Consider the following 20,030-nt stretch of genomic DNA (forward strand, 5'->3'; position numbering starts at 1 on the left):
ATAAATATCAATCAATCGTGAATTAAATTTGGCATTTCTTCTTGAACCAATTCATGTTCTAAAGAAAGAACTGAACGAATGAAAGGTTTTGTTGTATAAACTAGTTCAGCAAAAAGTACATACTTTTGTTTTTTGTTATGTACACAACTACTTGGATGAATATGAACGATTTTTTGAGTTGTTGTAAGATAGGTATTATCTGGTTGTCTAATAGCTACATTATCTGGAAATCCAACCAAAAATGCTTTTTTGATACTTTTAATAATTGGTTCTGGAATTGCTTCATTAATAATATTTTTCATATTTTCTTCAGTGCATTGTTCTTTTGCAGTTGATCCTTTTAATTCTTTATCCAATACCCCAACACAATACTGAACCAATTGGTCATGTGTAGATAATGCTGTATTTAATGCTTTATAATTTAATGCATTTTCAACACACCATCTTTTTCTTCTATTAACACCAACTTTCTTAAAAGCTAAATACAAAGACAATAACATAAAATGATCACCATTATCAGATGAATACATTCTCATTGATTGTTGTGCTTTCTCTCTAATAGAAGGTGCTGAAACAAAAAACTGTGTATCAACAGCTAACATAGCAACAATACATAAAATATGTGCAAGACAATTAGATTGTGCTGCCGCAATTATAGTTCTAGCAAATGGAGGGGCAACAGGAAGAGCAACCATAACTTTACCCAATGGAGTGATATGACCATTTTCTAATGCTCCTAGTTTAGATAAATTAATTTCTGCTCTAGAAATACTATCTCCTGATGGTGGTTGAAGAAAATCAAATTGAGTCACATCAATAACATTTAATGCTTTTAATTGTAAAACTACACCATCTAATGAACATCGTTGAATTTCTGGTGTTGTGGTTGCATTAAATTCACTAAATCTTTTTGATGTATATAATCTATAACATTGTCCTGGAGCTTCTCTTCCTGCACGACCAGCTCTTTGCATTGCTTGAGCTTTAGAAACCCAAGTAGTCCTAAGAGCCTCCATTCCTATTTTTGATTGGTATTCTTTTTCTTTGACAAGACCTGTGTCAATAACAAATCTCATTCCGGGAATAGTAACAGATGTTTCTGCTATATTTGTACTAAGTACAATCTTTCTTGTATCTGGAGGAGGTGGTGAAAAAATAAGAAGTTGTTGTTCTGGTGGTAATGCAGCGTATAAAGGAAGAACTTGAATTGGCTTTACTGTTGCTGGAGCATTCTTCATTCGTTCGAGTAATGCAGCTTCAACAGATTCAATGGCATCTTGACCAGGTAAAAATACCAAAATATCTCCTGGACCAGCACTCATATGAAGCTGTAATATAGCAGTAATAGAAGCGTCAACAGGAGAATCTTCAGATTCAGTTAAATGAAATAATTCAATAGGATGTTGTCTTCCTGCAATTGTTAATGTTGGACTAGAAAAAAAATTACTAAATAATTGGGAGTCTAAAGTAGCACTCATAACAACTACTTTTAAATCTTTTCTTCTTCTTAAAATTCCTCTTAACAATCCAATAAGAATATCTGTATGAACTGTTCTTTCATGAGCCTCATCTAAAACAATCACTCCATAAGATTTCAAATCAGGGTCAAGTAACGCAGTTCTCAATAACATACCATCAGTAAGATATTCTATCTTTGTATCTTTTGACATCTTTTCTTCAAACCTAACTCGATAACCAACTGTAGAACCTACACGACATCCTACTTCTTTTGAAACACGTTCTGCTAAAGTAATAGCAGCAACTCTTCTTGGTTGAGTAACTCCAATTTTCTTTCCTTCACAAATGTTTGATTCCAAAAGAAATTGAGGTAATTGAGTAGTTTTACCACACCCAGTTTCACCAACCACAACCATTGTTTGATGTTTTTTTAATTCAGAGAGAATATCATCTTTTGATTGTCGAATTGGTAATTGTTCTCTTTGTCTTAATAATGCCACACGTTCTTTACTAAGAATAATTGGTTTATTAGGAGTTGTTTGAGTCATATAAACAAAAACAATAATGTTAGTTGAATAAGAAAGAAAACCCTAATTTTTGGATAAAAAAGAGTTAATTTTTTATTTTTGATGGAACAGGATATCTTATATAATCTTCTTTTGTTATTTCAACGTATTGTTGCATTAAAGTAGTTTTCATAAATGTTTTTAAGAATTGTTTAATATCTTCATTAGAATGTCGAAAATATAAATGTTCATCAAAATAAGCATCTAATGTATTAAGATTTTCTTGTAATATAATATATTTATTGACTTGACTATAAATTGGGAATAAAAATAAATTAAATGCACTTTTAATTGCATTTCTTTGTTCTCTTTTTTCTAAAGTTATAGAATGTTTAATTGATTCATATAAAATATTAAATGATCTTATTGGAAATGAATCAATATCTGTTTGAACTAACTTTATATCAGTAGCTTGAACAGTTAATGTGTCAATATTAAAAACAACTACTTCATTTGATACTTGTATAAATTCATTTGTTTTCATTCCAATAATAAAAGGTAAAGGTGATTGAAGTAATGATACCATAGAGACAGGGAGGTGAGTTATAATAATATGTTGCCATTCAAATGGAATAAGTATTTCTAATAATAATAAAACAACAACAGAAAATTCACTTGGATTTTGTCCAATTACTACAACTCTTCGTTCATTTAAAATACTTGCAAATAAACATCGTAATGTATTTTCTGATATTTTTGAAAGAAAACTAAAAGCATCAGTTTGAATTGATTGATTAATATTATTAAACTGAAAATTGATTTGTGCTTCTGGATAATATAAAGATGATGTTGAAGGTTGAATATTGTAATGAATAAGATAATTAATAGTTTGATAAAAAAGTGGTTTATTGTCAATATATAAGTGTTTGATAATATTTATTAAATATCGAAAACAAGTGACCCAAACCCTATATGTTAATTAATTAATTAATTCTTCCATTAAAGTACAAACCTATGACTAAATATAAGTGTTGAGTGTGTTTGAGTTAATCCATAGAAATGACCATACCATCTACAATTATTTTGATCAGTAAAAACAATAACTTCATATTGATTTTCTTTTATATTTTGACAATATTCTTTAAAATGTTTAGGATATTCAAACAATTCAGGAATAACTTCTTTTGAATTAGAACCAGATTCAAAGATAATAATACCATCAAGTAAATGTGGATTTGTTTTCATGTTTGAATAAACTAAAATTTTTAAGTAATAAAAAGTTCAATTGATTTTTGTTGTTGTAATACTATTTTAAACCTTTTCTCTACTATCTATTTGAATTGTAGTATCAATCTTTTTTGTTTCAGGTTCTTCTCCTTCACTTGAACGCTTTTTTTTATCAGGAAAATATACAGAATTTTTCTTAATCCATTCACAGTCTAACATTGCTGCAATACTAGCTCTTTTAAGTGGATCAACAATAATCATTGATTTGATTAATTCTTTAGGTTCTTTGGAAACTACATCCCAAATGGCATCTTTAAAATTGAATTGAGCGTCTTTAATTTGTTTATATAATAAATTTTCATCTTCCATACTAAATGGATGTGTTCCAGATAATATAATGTATAATATAATTCCTATTGACCATATATCACACTCTTTTGTATATTGTAATCTTCCAGATGTTGGTAAAATAACTTCTGGTGCTGCATATTGAGTAGTTCCACAGGATGTAGTTCCATATTGTGCAATTTTAGCCATTCCAAAGTCAGCAATTTTAATTGTAGGATATGGCTTATTCTCTTTTAATAAAATATTTTCAGGTTTTAAATCTCTATGGATAATATGTTGAGAATGAAGATAATTCATTCCTTCTAATAATTGCATAAAAATAAATGCTCCTTCATGTTCATCCATCTTTCCTGTTGTTATAATTCGACTAAATAAATCAGCTCCTTCACAAAAGTCAACTTCAAATATTGTATTTTGTTTAGTTTCAAAACATTCTCTAAATGACACAACATTTTCATGTTGTATTTTTTTCATTATTTCTAATTCTCTTCTTGAAATTTCATCTAATGTAAATCTTTCTCTTGTTTGATTGAGAATTTTTAAAGCAACAACCGAATTAGTTGATTTAATAATTGCTTTATACACTTTACTATATTGTCCACTAACATATCAATACTCTTTTTTTTTCTTCTTTCATTTTTCTTTGTTAATGAGAGTAACAAACTCACCAAGTCTTTTAATAATATTATATCTGTCATAACACATTAAATCAACTCCTTTAACAATAACTTCACTTGGAATATTTATACATTCAGTAGAAAAAGTAATATTATAAAAATCATCTATAAATGAATATTTATAATATTACTTTTATAATCATTCTTATAAATTAACAAACTCGGTGCCATGTTTATTGATATTTTATCATCAAATGGTATTATAACATTATTTCCTTTTCCAATGTCTTCATCTTTATATTGAGTACCATTTGAACTAGTATCATAGATTATAATATTTTTCATTTCTTTTGATTGAACCTTTATAGTACAATGAAAATTACTTATCATTAAACTACTTAAAACAATATCACATGATTTATGTCTTCCAATTTTTATTCCATTTAATGCCTTCTCAAGTGAAAATGTTTTAATCCGTTTATCTTCATAATTATCAATTATAATAATAGTAAATTGAGACATTCTATCATTAATGAGTTTCATTCCTCAATAAATGGATAGAATATAATAAAATAATAGTATTTTTATAATAATTTATTGTTTAATTGTTTCATTGTAAAAATGTTGAATTTTTTTTAATAATTTTCAGAAAAAAAATAATAAAACTATAAATTTTAATAAAAAGAATTAAAATAAATGATTTTATGAACTGAAAAAAAGACAAAGGGTTACTAGAAAATTGATCAAAAAGGAAAACATGTCCAAGTGCAGACTTCACGTTAATGCTGTGTTTATGGGATTCCAACGTGCTCAAAGAAATCAATACCCAAACGTTGCTCTTCTTCAAATTAGTGGAGTAAATACAAAAGAAGATACCCCATTCTACATTGGAAAACGTGTTGCTTATGTTTACAAAGTAAATGTCAAGAAAGGAAGTAATAAACCAGCTATTCGTGCTATCTTTGGTAAAATCGTTGCACCACATGGAAATCATGGAGTTGTTAAAGCAAGATTTTTACACAACCTTCCACCAAAAGCAATGGGACAAAACCTTAAAGTTTTCCTTTATCCATCAAACATTTAAATTGAGACGTTTGGATTAATTTACGTGTTTACTTTATTTGTTTCTTTTAAGAGAAAATTTATTACATCAAACAAATTCTTTACTTTCTTATTAACACAAAGAAATTACTTAAAAACTTAACTGTTTTTGAATAAACCTTTTTTATTTTTTTTTTATTTTATTTTTTAATACATTTTAAAAGAAGATAAACCCTTGTTTTAATCATTATGAATTAGAACTTGATTTCCATTAATTATGAGTCGTATTATTATTAAGAATCTCCCTGAACGTGCAGACGAAAAAATTCTTAAACAACAATTCGAAAAATTTGGTGGAATTACTGATTGTAAAGTTATGCGTACTCCTCAAGGAAATTCACGTAAATTTGGTTTTATTGGTTTTGAAAATGAAGATCAAGCACAAACTGCAATAACAAAAATGAATGGAGCTTATATTCAATCTTCAAAATTACAAGTTTCATTGGCAAAAGCTATCGGAGATCAAACTATCGAAAGACCTTGGTCAAAATATAGTGTTGGATCATCATCATTTTCTAACGACAAAAAAAGAAAAGTTATTCCTACAAAACATGAAACACAAACAATTAAAAAGAAGAAGGATTCTTCAAGTCTTGATGAATTAAAAAAAATAGCAAATGAAAGAAAACCTAAATTAGATAACGGTAAGAAAAAAAAATTTGATTCAGAAGAAGATGATCAAAATAATCAACATATGGAGGAAGAAGAAGAAATAATTAATGAACAAGAACATCAAAAAAGTATGGATGAAATTGATGTTAAAGATTGGGAAGAAGGAAGGATTTATATTACAAACCTTCCTTTTAATTGTACAGAAGATGATATTAGAAAAGAATTTGATCGATTTGGTAATATAGCAGAAATACATCTTCCAATTGATAAAATCACGAAAAAGTCAAAAGGATTTGGTTTTGTTTTGTTTGTCGTTCCTCAAGATGCAGTAAAAGCTTGTAATGAAATGGATAATAAATTTATCAAAGGAAGAATTGTTCATGTGACATATGCTAAAGCTGATCCATATTCAAATCAACAAGTTGGAGAAAGTAAAAATTATAAAGAAAAGAAACAAAATGAATTAAAGGCTAAAGCAGGAAACCAATTTAATTGGTCAACATTATATATGAGACAAGATACTGCAGTAAGTGCTGTAGCAGAAGAATTAGGAATGAAAAAAGAAGAGATTTTAGATGTTAATGCTGAGTCAATGGCTGTTCGTGTTGCTTTAGCAGAAAACTATGTTATTAATCAAACAAAAAAATGGTTAGAAGAAAATGGAGTTAATTGTACTGTTTTAGAAAATGGAATGAAAGAAAAATGTAGTAATAATATTATTATTGTTAAGAATATTGCAGCAAGTGCTATTGAGTTGGAAGTAAAAAGTTTATTTGAAAAGTTTGGAACCTTAAAACAATTTTTAATGCCAAAAAGTAAGGCATTGGCATTAGTAGAATTTGAAGTTGCAAATGACGCTAAAACTGCATTCAAAAGATTGGTTTATTCAAGGTATAGAGGTATTCCTTTATATCTCGAATGGGCTCCAGAAAAAGTCTTTGACGAAGAGAAAGTTAATAAAAAGATGGAAGAAGAAAAACTTACACAAGAAAAACAATCAAAAACAATTCAAAAAGAAGAAGACACAAAGAAAAAAGAAGAAGATAAAAAGAAACAAGAAGAAGATAAAATTACTACTAAAAGTAACCAAACAGAACTTGTGGAAGAAGGCAGCAAGACATTGTATGTTAAAAACATTAGCTTTAAAACAAAAGAAGATGTTATTAGAAAAGTCTTTGAAAAATGTGGAAGAGTTTTGGCAATTACTTTGTCTAAAACAAAAGATAAGAAGGTTGAGAAGAATTCTGGGTTTGGTTTTGTTGAATACGCTAAACATGAAGATGCTATCAATGCCATTAAAACGTTACAAGGAAAAGTTATTGATGGACATGCAGTTCAGATCGAAATATCTCAACCTAAAGTCAAAGATGAAGACCATAAAGAAAGAAAAGAAATTGAAGAACACAAAGTATCAAATAAGTTGTTAGTTAAAAATGTACCATTTGAAACAAATATTAAAGAAGTTAGAGAATTATTTAGAACATATGGTACTCTTCGTGGTGTGCGTCTTCCTAAGAAGGTTGATGGACAAAATAAAGGTTTTGCCTTTGTAGAATACGCTACAAAACAAGAAGCTGCAAATGCTATGGCAGCCCTTAAAAATAGTCATTTCTATGGTAGGCATTTGATCATAGAATATGCCAAAGATACTGAATTAGACTAAGTTCTATAAGATTGAAATTTAATGATTTTGTGAGATGAAAAAATGAATGAGGTTTCGATTTTTTGTTAAAGACAATTTTTTAAGACTTTTCTCAAATTTTCTTAAATAAAAATTTAAGAAAATAAAAGTTTATCTTATTGTTTATAAAGAGTTAATAATGTTCAAAACAGGAGATATAAAAGAAAGTACTAAAAATGTAGGTATGAAAGAAAAAATAAAGGATTATAAAAAGAGTTAGATAAAAATAGTTTTTTGAGAAGAAATAACACTGTTTCATTTGAATAACAACCCAAAATTTCAGTCATTAATTTATGTATTAAATTTTGATTTATCTTAAAAATGTTTCAAGTTCAGATTTAAAATAAAAGAAGAAAGGAAGGAAATATATTCACAAAAAATTGTAAAGACAAAGTAAGAATGGAAATGCGATACAATGAAATAATGAATAAGATAAAGTAATTTGATGATATTAATTGTTTTATTAATTTAGAAATTTGTATAAAAAAATATTTTAATGAAACATCAACACTTTCATTTTAATCTATTTCATTTAAATCATTATTCAAGAATATTATTATATAATATTGAAACATTTCATAATTATAATGAAAATGATGAAATATTTGAAGATTGAAGAATAGTTAAATATGTAATATTCAATATAGTTAAAGGAGAATGAAGAATGAAATATATTTAAAATGTAGAATATATAAAATTGATAGAATATGGAAATACAATATTAATAGATATTAAATTCTTTAGAATTTAATTATTTTAAATATTATTATAAATTATCATTAATTAATACAACAACTAAGACTAAAAAACAAATATAGATAGTTTTATTTGTGTATTTCTTTAAAAGCAATGATTATTCCAACGATATTAATTGATTTAGGAAAGTCCTATTTATATTAATGTATGTCACCAATCATTATTAATATTAAATACAGAAAATATATAAACTTCCATAATATATTTTTTTTGAATAACCCACTTTTTGAGTTTTAAAATACCCCCAATATTTTAAAAAGGTAAATGAACAAAATATAAGCAAATTTAATATCAAAATAAGTGTTAAGAAATTAGGTAATTAATTAAGAATGCTTAAGTGAGTGTTTAACATCGACTTCATTTGCTTTATCAACTTTACTCTATGAATAAGGAGATGATTTTTATGACTGTAAAGCATTTAAACTAAATATTATTCAAAATTCAATAGTTAAAATGCATGAAAAATGTTTCAAAAGACGTTTTTAAGAGTCAAAAAACAATGGAATAATAAATAATAAAAAAGAAAATACTGACATAATATTAATTGATGAAAATGAAATAAAAGTTTTATAATAAAAATTAAAAAAGGAAATTTTTAGATAATTAAGATATATTTATTTCATACAATAAAGCTGTTAATTTACTTTTTTATTCAAAGATTCGATTTTAAATAATAAATAAATATATTTAATTATGAGTATTAGAATAAAATGTTTTAATATAATTTACTTTTTTATACTTCTCTATTGAATTTGATTATTATTTGAATATCATTAATATTCTTAGTGCTTGTTTATGTGTTTATTCTTTCATATTACTATTATAATGAATATTTTTATATAAATCAAGTTATCTTATTTCTATAATGAAGGTGTTTTGTATTATTTTGATTGTGTTTATAGAAGTTAATTCAATATTTGTATCTTGTCAATATAAGAATGTTAGAACTATTCTTGTATATTTATTAAATATTGATAATTGACATTTAGATTACTTCATGAATAGACTAATAATTAATTAACAATCATTAATATTGAGTTATTCTAAAAAAATGAACAAAAGTTAATAATTTAATCTTCAATTTCATTAGATGGTATTGTCCAAAATGAATAAAAAAGAGTCATAACTAATGAGCATAATGGGAATAAAATGAGTTTATCATTAGTTACTGATTGTTTTGTAACTAAGCAAAGAATGAAATAACAACTTGTATAAAGAATAAAATTCACAACACTTCGATAAATAAAAGGAATTTTAAGGAAAAACGAGTATGTTACAAGAACAATAAATGATGCAATAATACCATAAAGAAGTTGACGAGGCGAATGAAACCCATAAATGAGGGTATTATACATACATAAATAAGAAAAAATAATATAAAGAAGAAAACCAACAGAACACAAAATAATACGAACTGAAGATCTTTTATTATATTTATTAAATCTATTCGATCCTGAAAAGTAGTGAATTAAAGGAAAATAACAAATTGAAAAATGTCGTTTAAATGAAACAAATATTGAAGTATTTGAATGAGGTATAGAAGATAATAAATATAGAAAAATTCCAAAGAAATAAATAATAGTGAAATAATGACCACTAATTCCATTAAATTTTATTTTTCCAATTTCAGTACAATGTACATCATTTAAAGATATTTTTAGCATACAAATGATATAATAATTCCAACGATGAAAGACATATGTATTTAAAACATCAATAATTGAAGTAAAATAAATACAAAAATGCTCTAATTTAAGGTTAATATGAAAAATTCTTTAAAATGAACATAATAACCAAACTATCATATTCAATACATACTAAACAAGCAATTATTAATGAAACAATTACAGTCCAATATTGAGGATCAAGCATTTTATCTATTAAAGAAGGATAATATTTAAAACGAATTATATTACAACTATCACTTCCATTAATAATCCAAAAATAAAAGACAAAAATAATAATTGGAATATTATAACAAAGAAAAATATTTATTAATGATTTGTTGAACATTTTAAGAATTAAATATTAAGAAATTTTTCAATTTTTAAGTTTTTCAGTTATTTAATAACATAATTCCAATTATCAAACCCTATTTTTTTTTTAAGTTTTAAAAAAAAAACATAAAAACAATGAATAACATCATTGACAAACATCTTCATTTTAATCTCCCAAAAACACCTGAAGCAATCTTGAGTTGGGTTCAGTCAAGTGAAAAAAGTTCTAAAGAGTTATTGAGTTATTTAAATAAGAAAAATAGTTGTATTTCCAATGAACAATTAGAAAAATTAGAACAAAGCATTCGTCAAATTATTCAATTACCATTAAGTAAACCAGCGTATAATGCATATGGACATATTATTTATTTAATATTAATAAAATTAAATAAAGAAATTACAAATGAACCATTTGTATTACGAGCAAGTCTTAGTGATAAAAAAGAAATTATAAATGAGAAAGAAATGAAAAATATTATTTTATGTATTAAAAAAAGATCATTTGATGTTATTTCTTCAGTTATAGAATCATTAAATAGATATATTAAAAAACAAGGTAATTTGAGTCAAAGTATTCGTGATAATTTAGATGAATTAATTCAATTAATAAGAAATGAATTAGTATTAACTCAAGATAATAAAGAATGGGTTTTATTAAAAGAAGGTTATTTTGGACTTGTTAAATTCTTAAACGAAGAACAAAGTAAAAAAGAATTAATTAGCTCGACTTTAATTAGTTGGAATTGTAAAGGAAAGTATGTTATATTAGACGCTTTATCATCTAATACTAACACAATTATTACTTCTATTGTTCCACAACTTTTATTTAATGTTATTAAAGCTGTTGAAGAAACAACATATAAAACAGTTGCATTAAATTTATTGTCTCATCTTCTTAAAGAATGTATAATTTCATTTGAAGATGCTATTAATCAATTAAAGCAATATAACCAATTTAATGAATCAACAATGAAAATTATGAACATTCTTATTTCATTAAAACCTTCTAATAATCAAATTCAATTAGCAGCAAATCAACTTCCATTAGTTACTGCAGCAGCATTAAAAATGAATTCATATGATATGAATTCTATTATTTCATTTATTCCTTCAATAGAAAAAGAATTGAATATCTCTTTACAGAATGCATTAAATAAATCATTTCATCTTAGTATTGTTACTACATTATATAGTGATTTAACAAGAATTAATTATCATCAAATTGAAGTTAACGCTTCAAAAGATATTATTAAAGGATTATATGATTGTCCTACAGATGAAATACAAGTCATTACAACAATGATCCCAAAATTTATCTTAAGATGTTCAATAGAAGTTATTCAAGAATTATTTAATTTTATTTGTACTTTTATTGCACATCCATTTAATGAAAAGATTGATTGTTCTATTATACAAATATGTATTAATATTATTCAAAATAATAAAAGAAATGATATTAAACAAATCATTTCTCATTTTCTTTCAACTGAAGAAATTCAGTTATTGTTCAAAAGAAGTATTTTAAGTAGAACAGATAAACTTAGAACTATTGCTTTTTCTCTTTATTCATTATTAAATCTTTTTACTAAAATACATTATCAATACCTTCAAACTCAATTACAAAAATGTTGGATTAAAATTAAGTCACTACGTACATCAGAAGCTGATGCTGTTGCAAGAATTTTTAGTATTTTATGTTCATTTAAACCTTATCCTATAGTCACATCAAATAATACTATTCAATTCACTGGTTCTTCTCTTGAAGATTCTATTCATTCTGTGATTATTCAATTAAAAAATTCAATTGATAAAATTTTACCTTCCAAATGTGTTTCATATGAAGATGATTGTGTTTATGGATTATTTAGAATATTGCAATTACTTCATAAAGAAAAAGATGGTTTTACACTTGCAATTCAATTAATTGATTCAAGCGATTATTTATTAACTCTTCCTGCTCCTGAAGGTTCTGCTCCTGGAATGGTTGTTGGTGGATGGACTAGTGTTCGTGTTGCATCAGAAATAATTGCATCTCAATCTTCTTTAGATTTCACTCAAGCATCACAACGATTAGTACATATTCTTAGAACAGCACTTCATAGAGGAATATTTGAACGTGCAGCAGGTGCTTTAGAAATAGCATTACCGTATGCAAGTAATGAGTGGTTATCAGAACAAGTGAATAAAGTAGTTAATGAAATTGGATATGAAACTAAATTTACCAGAAGGTCTGCTGGATTACCATATCATCTTTCTGCATTATTAAATGAAGAGTGTAGAAGAATTAAACAACCAACAATGGCTCCACCATTATTAGAATATGTTATTAATACATTAACTCATTGTGATAGAAATTGTGCTATTCACTCAATGAATACTTTAGCAGGATTAATTAAATCTCAAAAGATTGCAGCAGAAATTGATTTGTTTTTCCCAGGAAAAGCATTAAATTACAGTTTTAAATATATAGATGATATAGATTGGTCTTTACGTAATTCTGCTTCAATACTTTCTGCTACAGTCATTAAACGAATATTTGCTACTCAAGAAAATTTCACCTTAAATCATCTTCTATTCTTAATTCCAAACTCTATTTCAGAGTTTAGTTCAGCATTAGAAAATGGATTAAATAGTGCTATGATTGTTTGTATGATTCTTTCAAGACTATCATCTACTAATTTAATTAATAAATCTTCGCTTCAACAGTCATTAGTTAAGTCACTCCTTATTGCTTCACACCGTAAACTTTTTGCTTCAAGTATTGATGCACTTGCAATTGCTTTTACTAAATGTACATTATTAGAAGATATTCCAGAATTGTTTAATTCTCTTAATGCAACTATTTTAAGAATAGTTAAAGAATATGTTGATAATGGTTCGGTTCTTTCCAGCGATCAAATAAGTCATTTAATTTCATTTAAACCATTAAATTCATTCGAAGCTTATCAATATTTAAATGTACTTCAATCTCTTAATATTAAACTTCCACAGTTACATCAATTCCATTATTCTTTTAATGATGCTTATACATTAAAATGCATAAAATTAATTGCTAGATATCATGCAAATGATTCTAATCAACTTCCTCAACTCTTAACATCAGACCAAATTATTGTAAGAGAAGCTGCATTACTTAGATGTGAAGAGAGTCCTAAAGGAGTAGATCCACAACAATTCTTTGAATCAACATTTACATTATTATTTAAAGAAGCTCCACATGTATTCCATGTTCTAAAGGCAATGATTTCCGTAATAGATTATAACCAAAATATACCAATAAATCAATATATCAAAAATACTCCTCAATTGATTAATCAACTCCATACCTTTATTGAAAAAGAGCCTTTACTTCATTCACTTAGTACAAGTATTCTTTTAAGACTTAATTGTATTGACTACTCCCAAATTGATTCAATTTCTTTAAATGAACATGAAATGCAATATTATTTCAAACACTTCCCAATAAACCAATCAATAGTATCAATTATATCTCTTCTATTAGAAGACATAGAAAAAGGTATTTGTATTACAAATGCTTTCAATAATGCATTCTTAACATCATATGACCCATATCATCTTCTTTATTATCTTTTAAGTTTATTTGTGTCTTCTTATTCAGACAATTGTAATAAAACATCAATGACTGAATTATGTAATGTTCTATTTAATCCTTCTATATTTAATTATTTAAATGAAATAACTCATACAACACAAATTTTTGAACCTGAACTTCCTTCATTTAATTATGATAGAATTGAATTAATCAAATACCTTTCTAGTAATCTTTCAACTTCAAAAGAATTATCTACTTACATTAAAGAAATAAAAAAAGAGTCATTCATTATTAAAGATAGTGTAGAGATAGTAAATCAATTAACTAAAACCTTTCAAAAAGAATTGAATTAAAAGAAATCATTTTTTTTTTATAAAATTTATTTCTTATTAAAATGGTTTTTTTATTGTTTTTGTTTCAACTGAATAATTTCAGAATGAAGTTGATCAACTTCTTGTTGTAAATGAATATTTTGAGTAACAACATCTTGTAAAACATTTTGTACTTGTTCAATAACTTCTTTAACTCCTTTTTTTCCAATACTTTTTCCAAAGACATTTTTTAAATATGTATTGATTGTTTCACTTTTCCAAATTTGTAATTCTTGTTCTTTTAACATAACACTCTTTTCTAATGTTTCAATGTCTTCTAAATACTTTGATTTTTCTAATTGTAATTCTCCAATTTTATCTCCTAATAATTTAACTTGTTCTTCACCAATAAAATTGGTTGATTTCTTTTTCATTGGTGAAGAAAATGATTCAATTTGATTAATTCTTTTTTTCTGATCTTCTTTTTCTTTTTTATTTCTTTCTTCAGCAGCTCTTGCTGCAGCAAGAAGAACTGAATATTTATTATTCATTTCAGTTATTTCAGTTATTTCTTTTTTAGACTTTTCTAATTCATTTTGTAATTTAGTAACTTCTAATTGTAATTTTCCAAGGCTTGCATTTTTATTACTTTTCATTTCATAAATTCTTTGTTGCATAATTTCTTCACTTTGTTTCATTTTCATTTTTAAATTTTCAATTTCATCGTCTTTTTCTTTAATATTTTCTTCTTGTATTTTTATATTCTTCTTTTGTTCTTCAATTTCATCTTCATATTTCTTTTTTTCATCTTCTTGTTGTTCTTTTATTATATTTATTTCTTTTTTTAATTCTTCAATAACTTCATTTAATTGACCCTTTTCTTCTTCAGTTTTTTTTTCATCTTTTTTATTTAGATTCAATTTTTGAATTATTTCTTCTTTTTCTTTTTCATATTGTTCTCGTTGAACCATAACTTCATCTAATTTATTTTGTAATTCTCTAATTTTTAATTTATTTTCTTCATTACTTCCTTTCAAAAAATCATTTTCACATTGAAGTTCTTCAAATCTCATTTCTAAATTACAATTTGTAGTTTTAATTTCATTCATCTCATTTTCTATATTCGTTGACATTTTCTTTCCTGTTTCTAATTCTTCAATATATGTTTTTAATTCACTTATTTCATTAGTCATATCACTTACTTTAACTTGTAATTCAACTTTTGCATTATTTATTGCTGCATTATCATTTTGTAATTGTGTTCTTTCTTTTTCTAATGTTTCTGTTGATTTTTCTAATAATTCTCTTAATGTAATTTCTTTTTGTTTTAATTCTTCATTTTCATTTTTCCATTCTTTTTCAACTTGAATTCTAACATTCTTTTCAGTTTCTTCTTTAATTTGTTGAATTTTATTATCAAAATTTATTTTGAATGTTTCTTCTTTTTCTTTTAATGTTTTTTCAAGTTTTTCATTTGCTTCTTTATAATATTTTTCTTTCTCTGTACTTGCTTGAATACTTTGTTGCATTTCATCATATTTCTCTTTTTCTATAAATATTTTCCCAACACGTTCATTCTCTAATTTGACTATTCGTTCCATTAATTCTGAAACTTTTGACTGTTCACTTATTTCATTATCTCCACAATCTATTATTTTTATTAATTCATCTCTAATTTCTTTTATTAGTTCGGGTATTATTATTTGTAAGTTTTGTATCATTGTTGATGCTTCTGAACTTATTTCTCCTGATAATGGATCTTTATTATCTTTTTTTATTTCTTCGAGAGATTTCTTTGTGATACTTTCTTTTGTTTCTTCAATTTTTTTTTCTAAATTGTTTTTTACTGCATCCCAATTCACTCCTGAAGTATTTAAACTTTTTTGAAGGTCATCAATTAATTGATCCTTCTTTTTAATTTCTTCTTCTAATTGATTGTTTTGCTCTAACAACATTTTTGTATTTTCTTTCATTGTAGCAAATTTTGTACTATATTCTTCAGCCATTTGTTCTTGAATTTCATTAATTAATTGTGAACGTTCAGCTTCTTGTTGTGCTTCATCTTTCTTTCCAAAAAAAGATGTTTTTTTACCTTTTTTTAAAGTAGCAATTTGTTCAGTGTATTTCTTTTCTTTTTCTGCCCATTCTTTCTTCTCTTTCTCAAATCTCTCCCTTTCTTTATCTATCTTCTTGTCCATTCAACTTGTTCTTTTTAAAAGTAGATTCCTCATTTTTTTTCAAGTTCTTTTGCCCTTTTATCATTACTTATAATAACACTTTTATTATTTTGTTATATAAAACGTTTTAATTTTGTTTTTTGTTTTTTTATATTGAATAATTTTAGAAATAGATTTTTTATTTTTAGATAAAGAATGGTATTTAAAAAATAAATTTTAATTATATGAAATGAATGGAAATTATGATGACACAAAAATAAAAATAGAAGAATAGAAATCAAGAAAAAAACCTTAAACCAAGAAATATTAAAGAAAAACATCTTAAATAAAACACTTTAAAAATAAAGAAATAACAAAAATAAAAAGAAATGTAAAAAAAGATTTAATCTTTTATGATTTTTGGGAGTAAAAGAAAGTTTGTAAATAAAAGAGAAGTTAAAAAAAGAAAAAAGAAGAAACGGAAACTCTTTTTAATTCATTATGAACTTCTGTATTTTCAATATCGAAAATGTTAGTAGTTTATATAATGAAGATTACTTTCCTAATAGAAGAAGTCACATTATTGAACTCATTCATGAAATATTAAAAGCTAATTATTTTAATTCTTATGCTGTAGTTTTATCAGACAAATTTTCAACAATGTATATTGCTCCAACCAATGACTTTAGTGCTATTGATTCTTTATATAACCTTAAACCAACTTCAGAACAACCTCATCATCTACGCTGTTTAAGAAAATCACTATTCATTTCAAAACAACAACACTGTCACTCAGTCCATATTGTTTCATTTATTACTTCTGAAGAAGCTTTATCTGATGTAGTTTTAAGACAAACAGAACTTCAAACATTACGTAGTTATCACGTTCAATTTGTTTTATTAGGAGATGTATTAAATCCATTAAGCCATACCCGTTCCTTAGTTCGTTCTTTGGTTAAACGACAAAGTCGTGGATGGGGAGTAACTGAAAACGATTTAACAAAAACAAATCCTTATGAGCGTTTAATGATGAGAATGTCTGAAGGCATTATCATTTTGCCTCGTCGTAAAGTATTAAAACAATTACCTCATATGAGAGCTGGACAAGTTCCGTGTGAAAGTAAAGCTGGCAAATTTATTTCATGTAAAGTAATTACACATATGACAAATGATACAGTTTCAATGATTCCAGTACCAATTATTTCTAAACAAAAGAATTTAAGCACTATCAGATGTGGTAAATCAAATATAGTTGATGGAAAATGTGTGTCTTCAGAAGAACGAGGAATGCTTTTCTTGGTTGAATTATCTCCGATTTTATTTAAATTGATTTGGAAAACCGAAAATGAGATAGACCATTTGACAATATTTTATGGTGAGACAAGTTGTAAGCAGATAAAAAAAGGTAAATATAACTTCTTAATTTTTGAAGGTAATAAACCAAATGGTAGTCTTACTAAAACAATTTATTGGACTACTTTGGATACAAAAGAATTTTGTACGGTTTTTGAAAAAGCTATGAGTCAAGATGTTCCACAAAATTATATAAAAATTATGCAAACTATTTGGAATGATAATAAGAAGACATTAAGTAGTATGGAAGAAAAATATATGAGTATGAAGAGGGAAAAAGAAATTGTGAACAAAATGGATGAATATGTAAAAGGTGTTCCTAAAACAGAACTAAATAGAAAAGTAAGAAATGAAGCTGATAAAAAAACAGAACCAAAAGAGCCAAGTACTAATTAATAAATAAAATGTCCAAATTTTTTGCTAATCATTCACGTACATTTATTTTTTTGTTATTTAATAACTGGTTAATTTTGTATTAGGAAAAGAATAATAAAATAAGCACTTAATTAAATGTTAATAAACTCTATTTTTTTTATTCCTTGTTCAAGTGAGACAAATCCTGTCTTTTTATCTTATTTTTTTTATTAGGAAAAGAAAAAGAGAAAAAAATAACAAAATAAAATAATAAAAATTTTATTAAAAATGTAATTTTTATTTTGAAGAAAGGAAAAGAAAGTCAAAAATTTTGTTAAATAAAATATAAATGAAACGAATACGATTAAAAGAAGTTAAGGAATGTTGAGTCATACTAACGTAATACAGAAAAGAAGAAGAGATCTTGAAATTAAAAAAGGAATAAAGAATGAAATCATTATTAAAGAAGAATATTAAACAAGACTATACCATTGAATTTAAACATATTAAAGGACTAGATATTGGAGACAATATTGAAGTTGTTTTAAAATGGAGAAGAGGTGATAAAAAAGAAAATAAAGGAACAATAGAAAAGGCATTAGTACATAATGGTGAAATTATTTATTCACCAGTTCAAGTTGTTCATATTCATTGTACATTATTTTTAACAAAAAATGGTTATGATGAAAAAGGACTTGAGATTTCTCTTCATACAACTGGAAAGAAAACTAAAGAACTTTGTGAAGGATTTATTGATTTAGCTAAATATGCAGATCTTAATGGTGCTTCAAAAGATCTTTCTGTTAAACTTATTGGTAAAAATCCAGCCATTGTTGAAATGTCTATTTCTTCTCTTCTTGGTGAGGCTGGTGGTAGCTCAGATGAAACAGAAGTATTACAAATGAAAGCATCTGCAACTACAGATATTCATGAACTTCTTGTTCAACAAGTTAGTAAAAAGCAAGAAGAAGATGAAAAAGAAGAAGAACTTGAAGAAAAACAAAGAAAACAAAAAGAAATTGCTGAACGAGAAGAAGCAGAGCGTCAAAAGAAACTTCAAGAACAACAACAAATTAGAGAAGCTGATATGTTTGCTGCAGCAAGTTCTTCTGTTAAAATCAAAGGAAAAAAAGAAAAAGATACAAAAAAGAAATTTACACAAGAAGATTTAGATAAGGCATGTGAAAAAGCTGTTCGTGAAGCTTTAAAAATGAAAAAAGAAAAGTATCATAAGATTAGGGATGATTTACAAAATCAACTTAAAAACACTACTGAGTCTTTAACTCAACAAAAGGTTTGTTTTTATTTCTCCATCACCACTTCATAATATAACTCTCCTTCTACACTCTCATATAAATAATAATCTCTTTTAATTTCTATAACCTCAATTCTTTTTATTCAATTTAGCAAAAATAAGTTGAATAAACAAGTTTATATTCACTCACATCAATTCAATAAAAAAAGAAAAAATAGGTTGGAAATACTCATTTTTATTAGGAAAATGCTATAAAAGAAAAAGAAAATGAAATAGATGAATTAAATAAGAAAATTTCTTCTTTAGAAGAAGAAGTTAAAGAAAAAGAAACATTAAAAATTTCTTTAGCAAATGCAGAAAGTAATGGAAAACAACTTTCTGAAGTAATCGAAAAGAATAAGATTGAAAGAGAAGAAGAAAAGAAACAAGTTGAACAACAACTTGAAGAATTAAAGAAAGAAAAGAAAGAAGAAGAAAATAAAAAAGAAGAATTAAAGAAACAATTAGAAGAAGAACAAAAAGAAAAGAGTAATATTAAAGTTGCATTAGCAGCATCTGAAGCTGTTGTAGTAGGATTAAAAGCTGAAGTAGAAAAGAAAGAAAATGAAATTACAGAACAAAAGAAGAAAGATGAACAAGAAAAAGAAGAATTAAAGAAAAGAATTGAAGAAACAGAAAAGAATGCAGCTGCAGGTTCTGAACAAATTTTAAATCAGAAGAATGCAGAAATCGAACAAGTTAAAAA

The 20,030-nt window shown here is 25.5% G+C and overlaps 10 protein-coding genes across 10 annotated transcripts in view; 5 read left to right on the forward strand and 5 right to left on the reverse strand.

Moving 5' to 3' along the window:
• Positions 1-6: 6 nt before the first annotated feature.
• On the reverse strand, positions 7-2,012 carry EHI_014080 (DEAD/DEAH box helicase, putative). The gene has a single exon (XM_649970.2). It carries the CDS (start codon positions 2,004-2,006, stop codon positions 12-14), a length of 1,995 nt encoding a protein of 664 aa, XP_655062.1. The 5' UTR covers positions 2,007-2,012; the 3' UTR covers positions 7-11.
• A 58-nt stretch (positions 2,013-2,070) lies between these two features.
• On the reverse strand, positions 2,071-3,209 carry EHI_014090 (uncharacterized protein; the record flags this gene model as incomplete). Its single annotated transcript, XM_649969.1, has 2 exons — positions 2,071-2,932; positions 2,977-3,209. The coding sequence occupies 2 exons, from the start codon at positions 3,207-3,209 to the stop codon at positions 2,071-2,073; spliced, it is 1,095 nt and encodes a 364-aa protein (XP_655061.1).
• Positions 3,210-3,275: 66 nt separating this feature from the next.
• EHI_014100 (protein kinase, putative) lies at positions 3,276-4,699 on the reverse strand (the record flags this gene model as incomplete). The annotated part of the gene is made up of 3 exons (XM_649968.1): positions 3,276-4,140; positions 4,204-4,321; positions 4,378-4,699. 3 exons carry the CDS (start codon positions 4,697-4,699, stop codon positions 3,276-3,278), a joined length of 1,305 nt encoding a protein of 434 aa, XP_655060.1.
• A 214-nt stretch (positions 4,700-4,913) lies between these two features.
• Positions 4,914-5,240, forward strand: EHI_014110 (60S ribosomal protein L35a, putative; the record flags this gene model as incomplete). Its single annotated transcript, XM_649967.1, has 1 exon — positions 4,914-5,240. One exon carries the CDS (start codon positions 4,914-4,916, stop codon positions 5,238-5,240), a length of 327 nt encoding a protein of 108 aa, XP_655059.1.
• A 234-nt stretch (positions 5,241-5,474) lies between these two features.
• EHI_014120 (RNA recognition motif domain containing protein) lies at positions 5,475-7,532 on the forward strand (the record flags this gene model as incomplete). Its single annotated transcript, XM_649966.1, has 1 exon — positions 5,475-7,532. One exon carries the CDS (start codon positions 5,475-5,477, stop codon positions 7,530-7,532), a length of 2,058 nt encoding a protein of 685 aa, XP_655058.1.
• A 1,844-nt stretch (positions 7,533-9,376) lies between these two features.
• EHI_014130 (uncharacterized protein) lies at positions 9,377-10,319 on the reverse strand (the record flags this gene model as incomplete). The annotated part of the gene is made up of 2 exons (XM_001913507.1): positions 9,377-10,053; positions 10,106-10,319. 2 exons carry the CDS (start codon positions 10,317-10,319, stop codon positions 9,377-9,379), a joined length of 891 nt encoding a protein of 296 aa, XP_001913542.1.
• Positions 10,320-10,438: 119 nt separating this feature from the next.
• On the forward strand, positions 10,439-14,209 carry EHI_014140 (uncharacterized protein; the record flags this gene model as incomplete). Its single annotated transcript, XM_649965.2, has 1 exon — positions 10,439-14,209. The coding sequence occupies one exon, from the start codon at positions 10,439-10,441 to the stop codon at positions 14,207-14,209; it is 3,771 nt and encodes a 1,256-aa protein (XP_655057.2).
• A 50-nt stretch (positions 14,210-14,259) lies between these two features.
• On the reverse strand, positions 14,260-16,365 carry EHI_014150 (uncharacterized protein; the record flags this gene model as incomplete). The annotated part of the gene is made up of 1 exon (XM_649964.1): positions 14,260-16,365. The coding sequence occupies one exon, from the start codon at positions 16,363-16,365 to the stop codon at positions 14,260-14,262; it is 2,106 nt and encodes a 701-aa protein (XP_655056.1).
• Positions 16,366-16,824: 459 nt separating this feature from the next.
• Positions 16,825-18,072, forward strand: EHI_014160 (uncharacterized protein; the record flags this gene model as incomplete). The annotated part of the gene is made up of 1 exon (XM_649963.1): positions 16,825-18,072. One exon carries the CDS (start codon positions 16,825-16,827, stop codon positions 18,070-18,072), a length of 1,248 nt encoding a protein of 415 aa, XP_655055.1.
• A 406-nt stretch (positions 18,073-18,478) lies between these two features.
• The window catches only part of EHI_014170 (uncharacterized protein), a gene marked incomplete at both ends in the record, with an annotated part of 3,153 nt that continues 1,601 nt past the window's right edge, over positions 18,479-20,030 (forward strand). Inside the window, 2 exons of the mRNA XM_649962.2 lie at positions 18,479-19,324; positions 19,576-20,022. Coding sequence (XP_655054.2) covers positions 18,479-19,324; positions 19,576-20,022 — 1,293 coding nt within the window. The remainder of the gene's footprint in view (positions 19,325-19,575; positions 20,023-20,030) is intronic.

Source organism: Entamoeba histolytica, genomic scaffold (assembly GCF_000208925.1).
Source record: "Entamoeba histolytica HM-1:IMSS scf_1104750516447 genomic scaffold, whole genome shotgun sequence".
Taxonomy (NCBI): domain Eukaryota; phylum Evosea; order Mastigamoebida; family Endamoebidae; genus Entamoeba; species Entamoeba histolytica.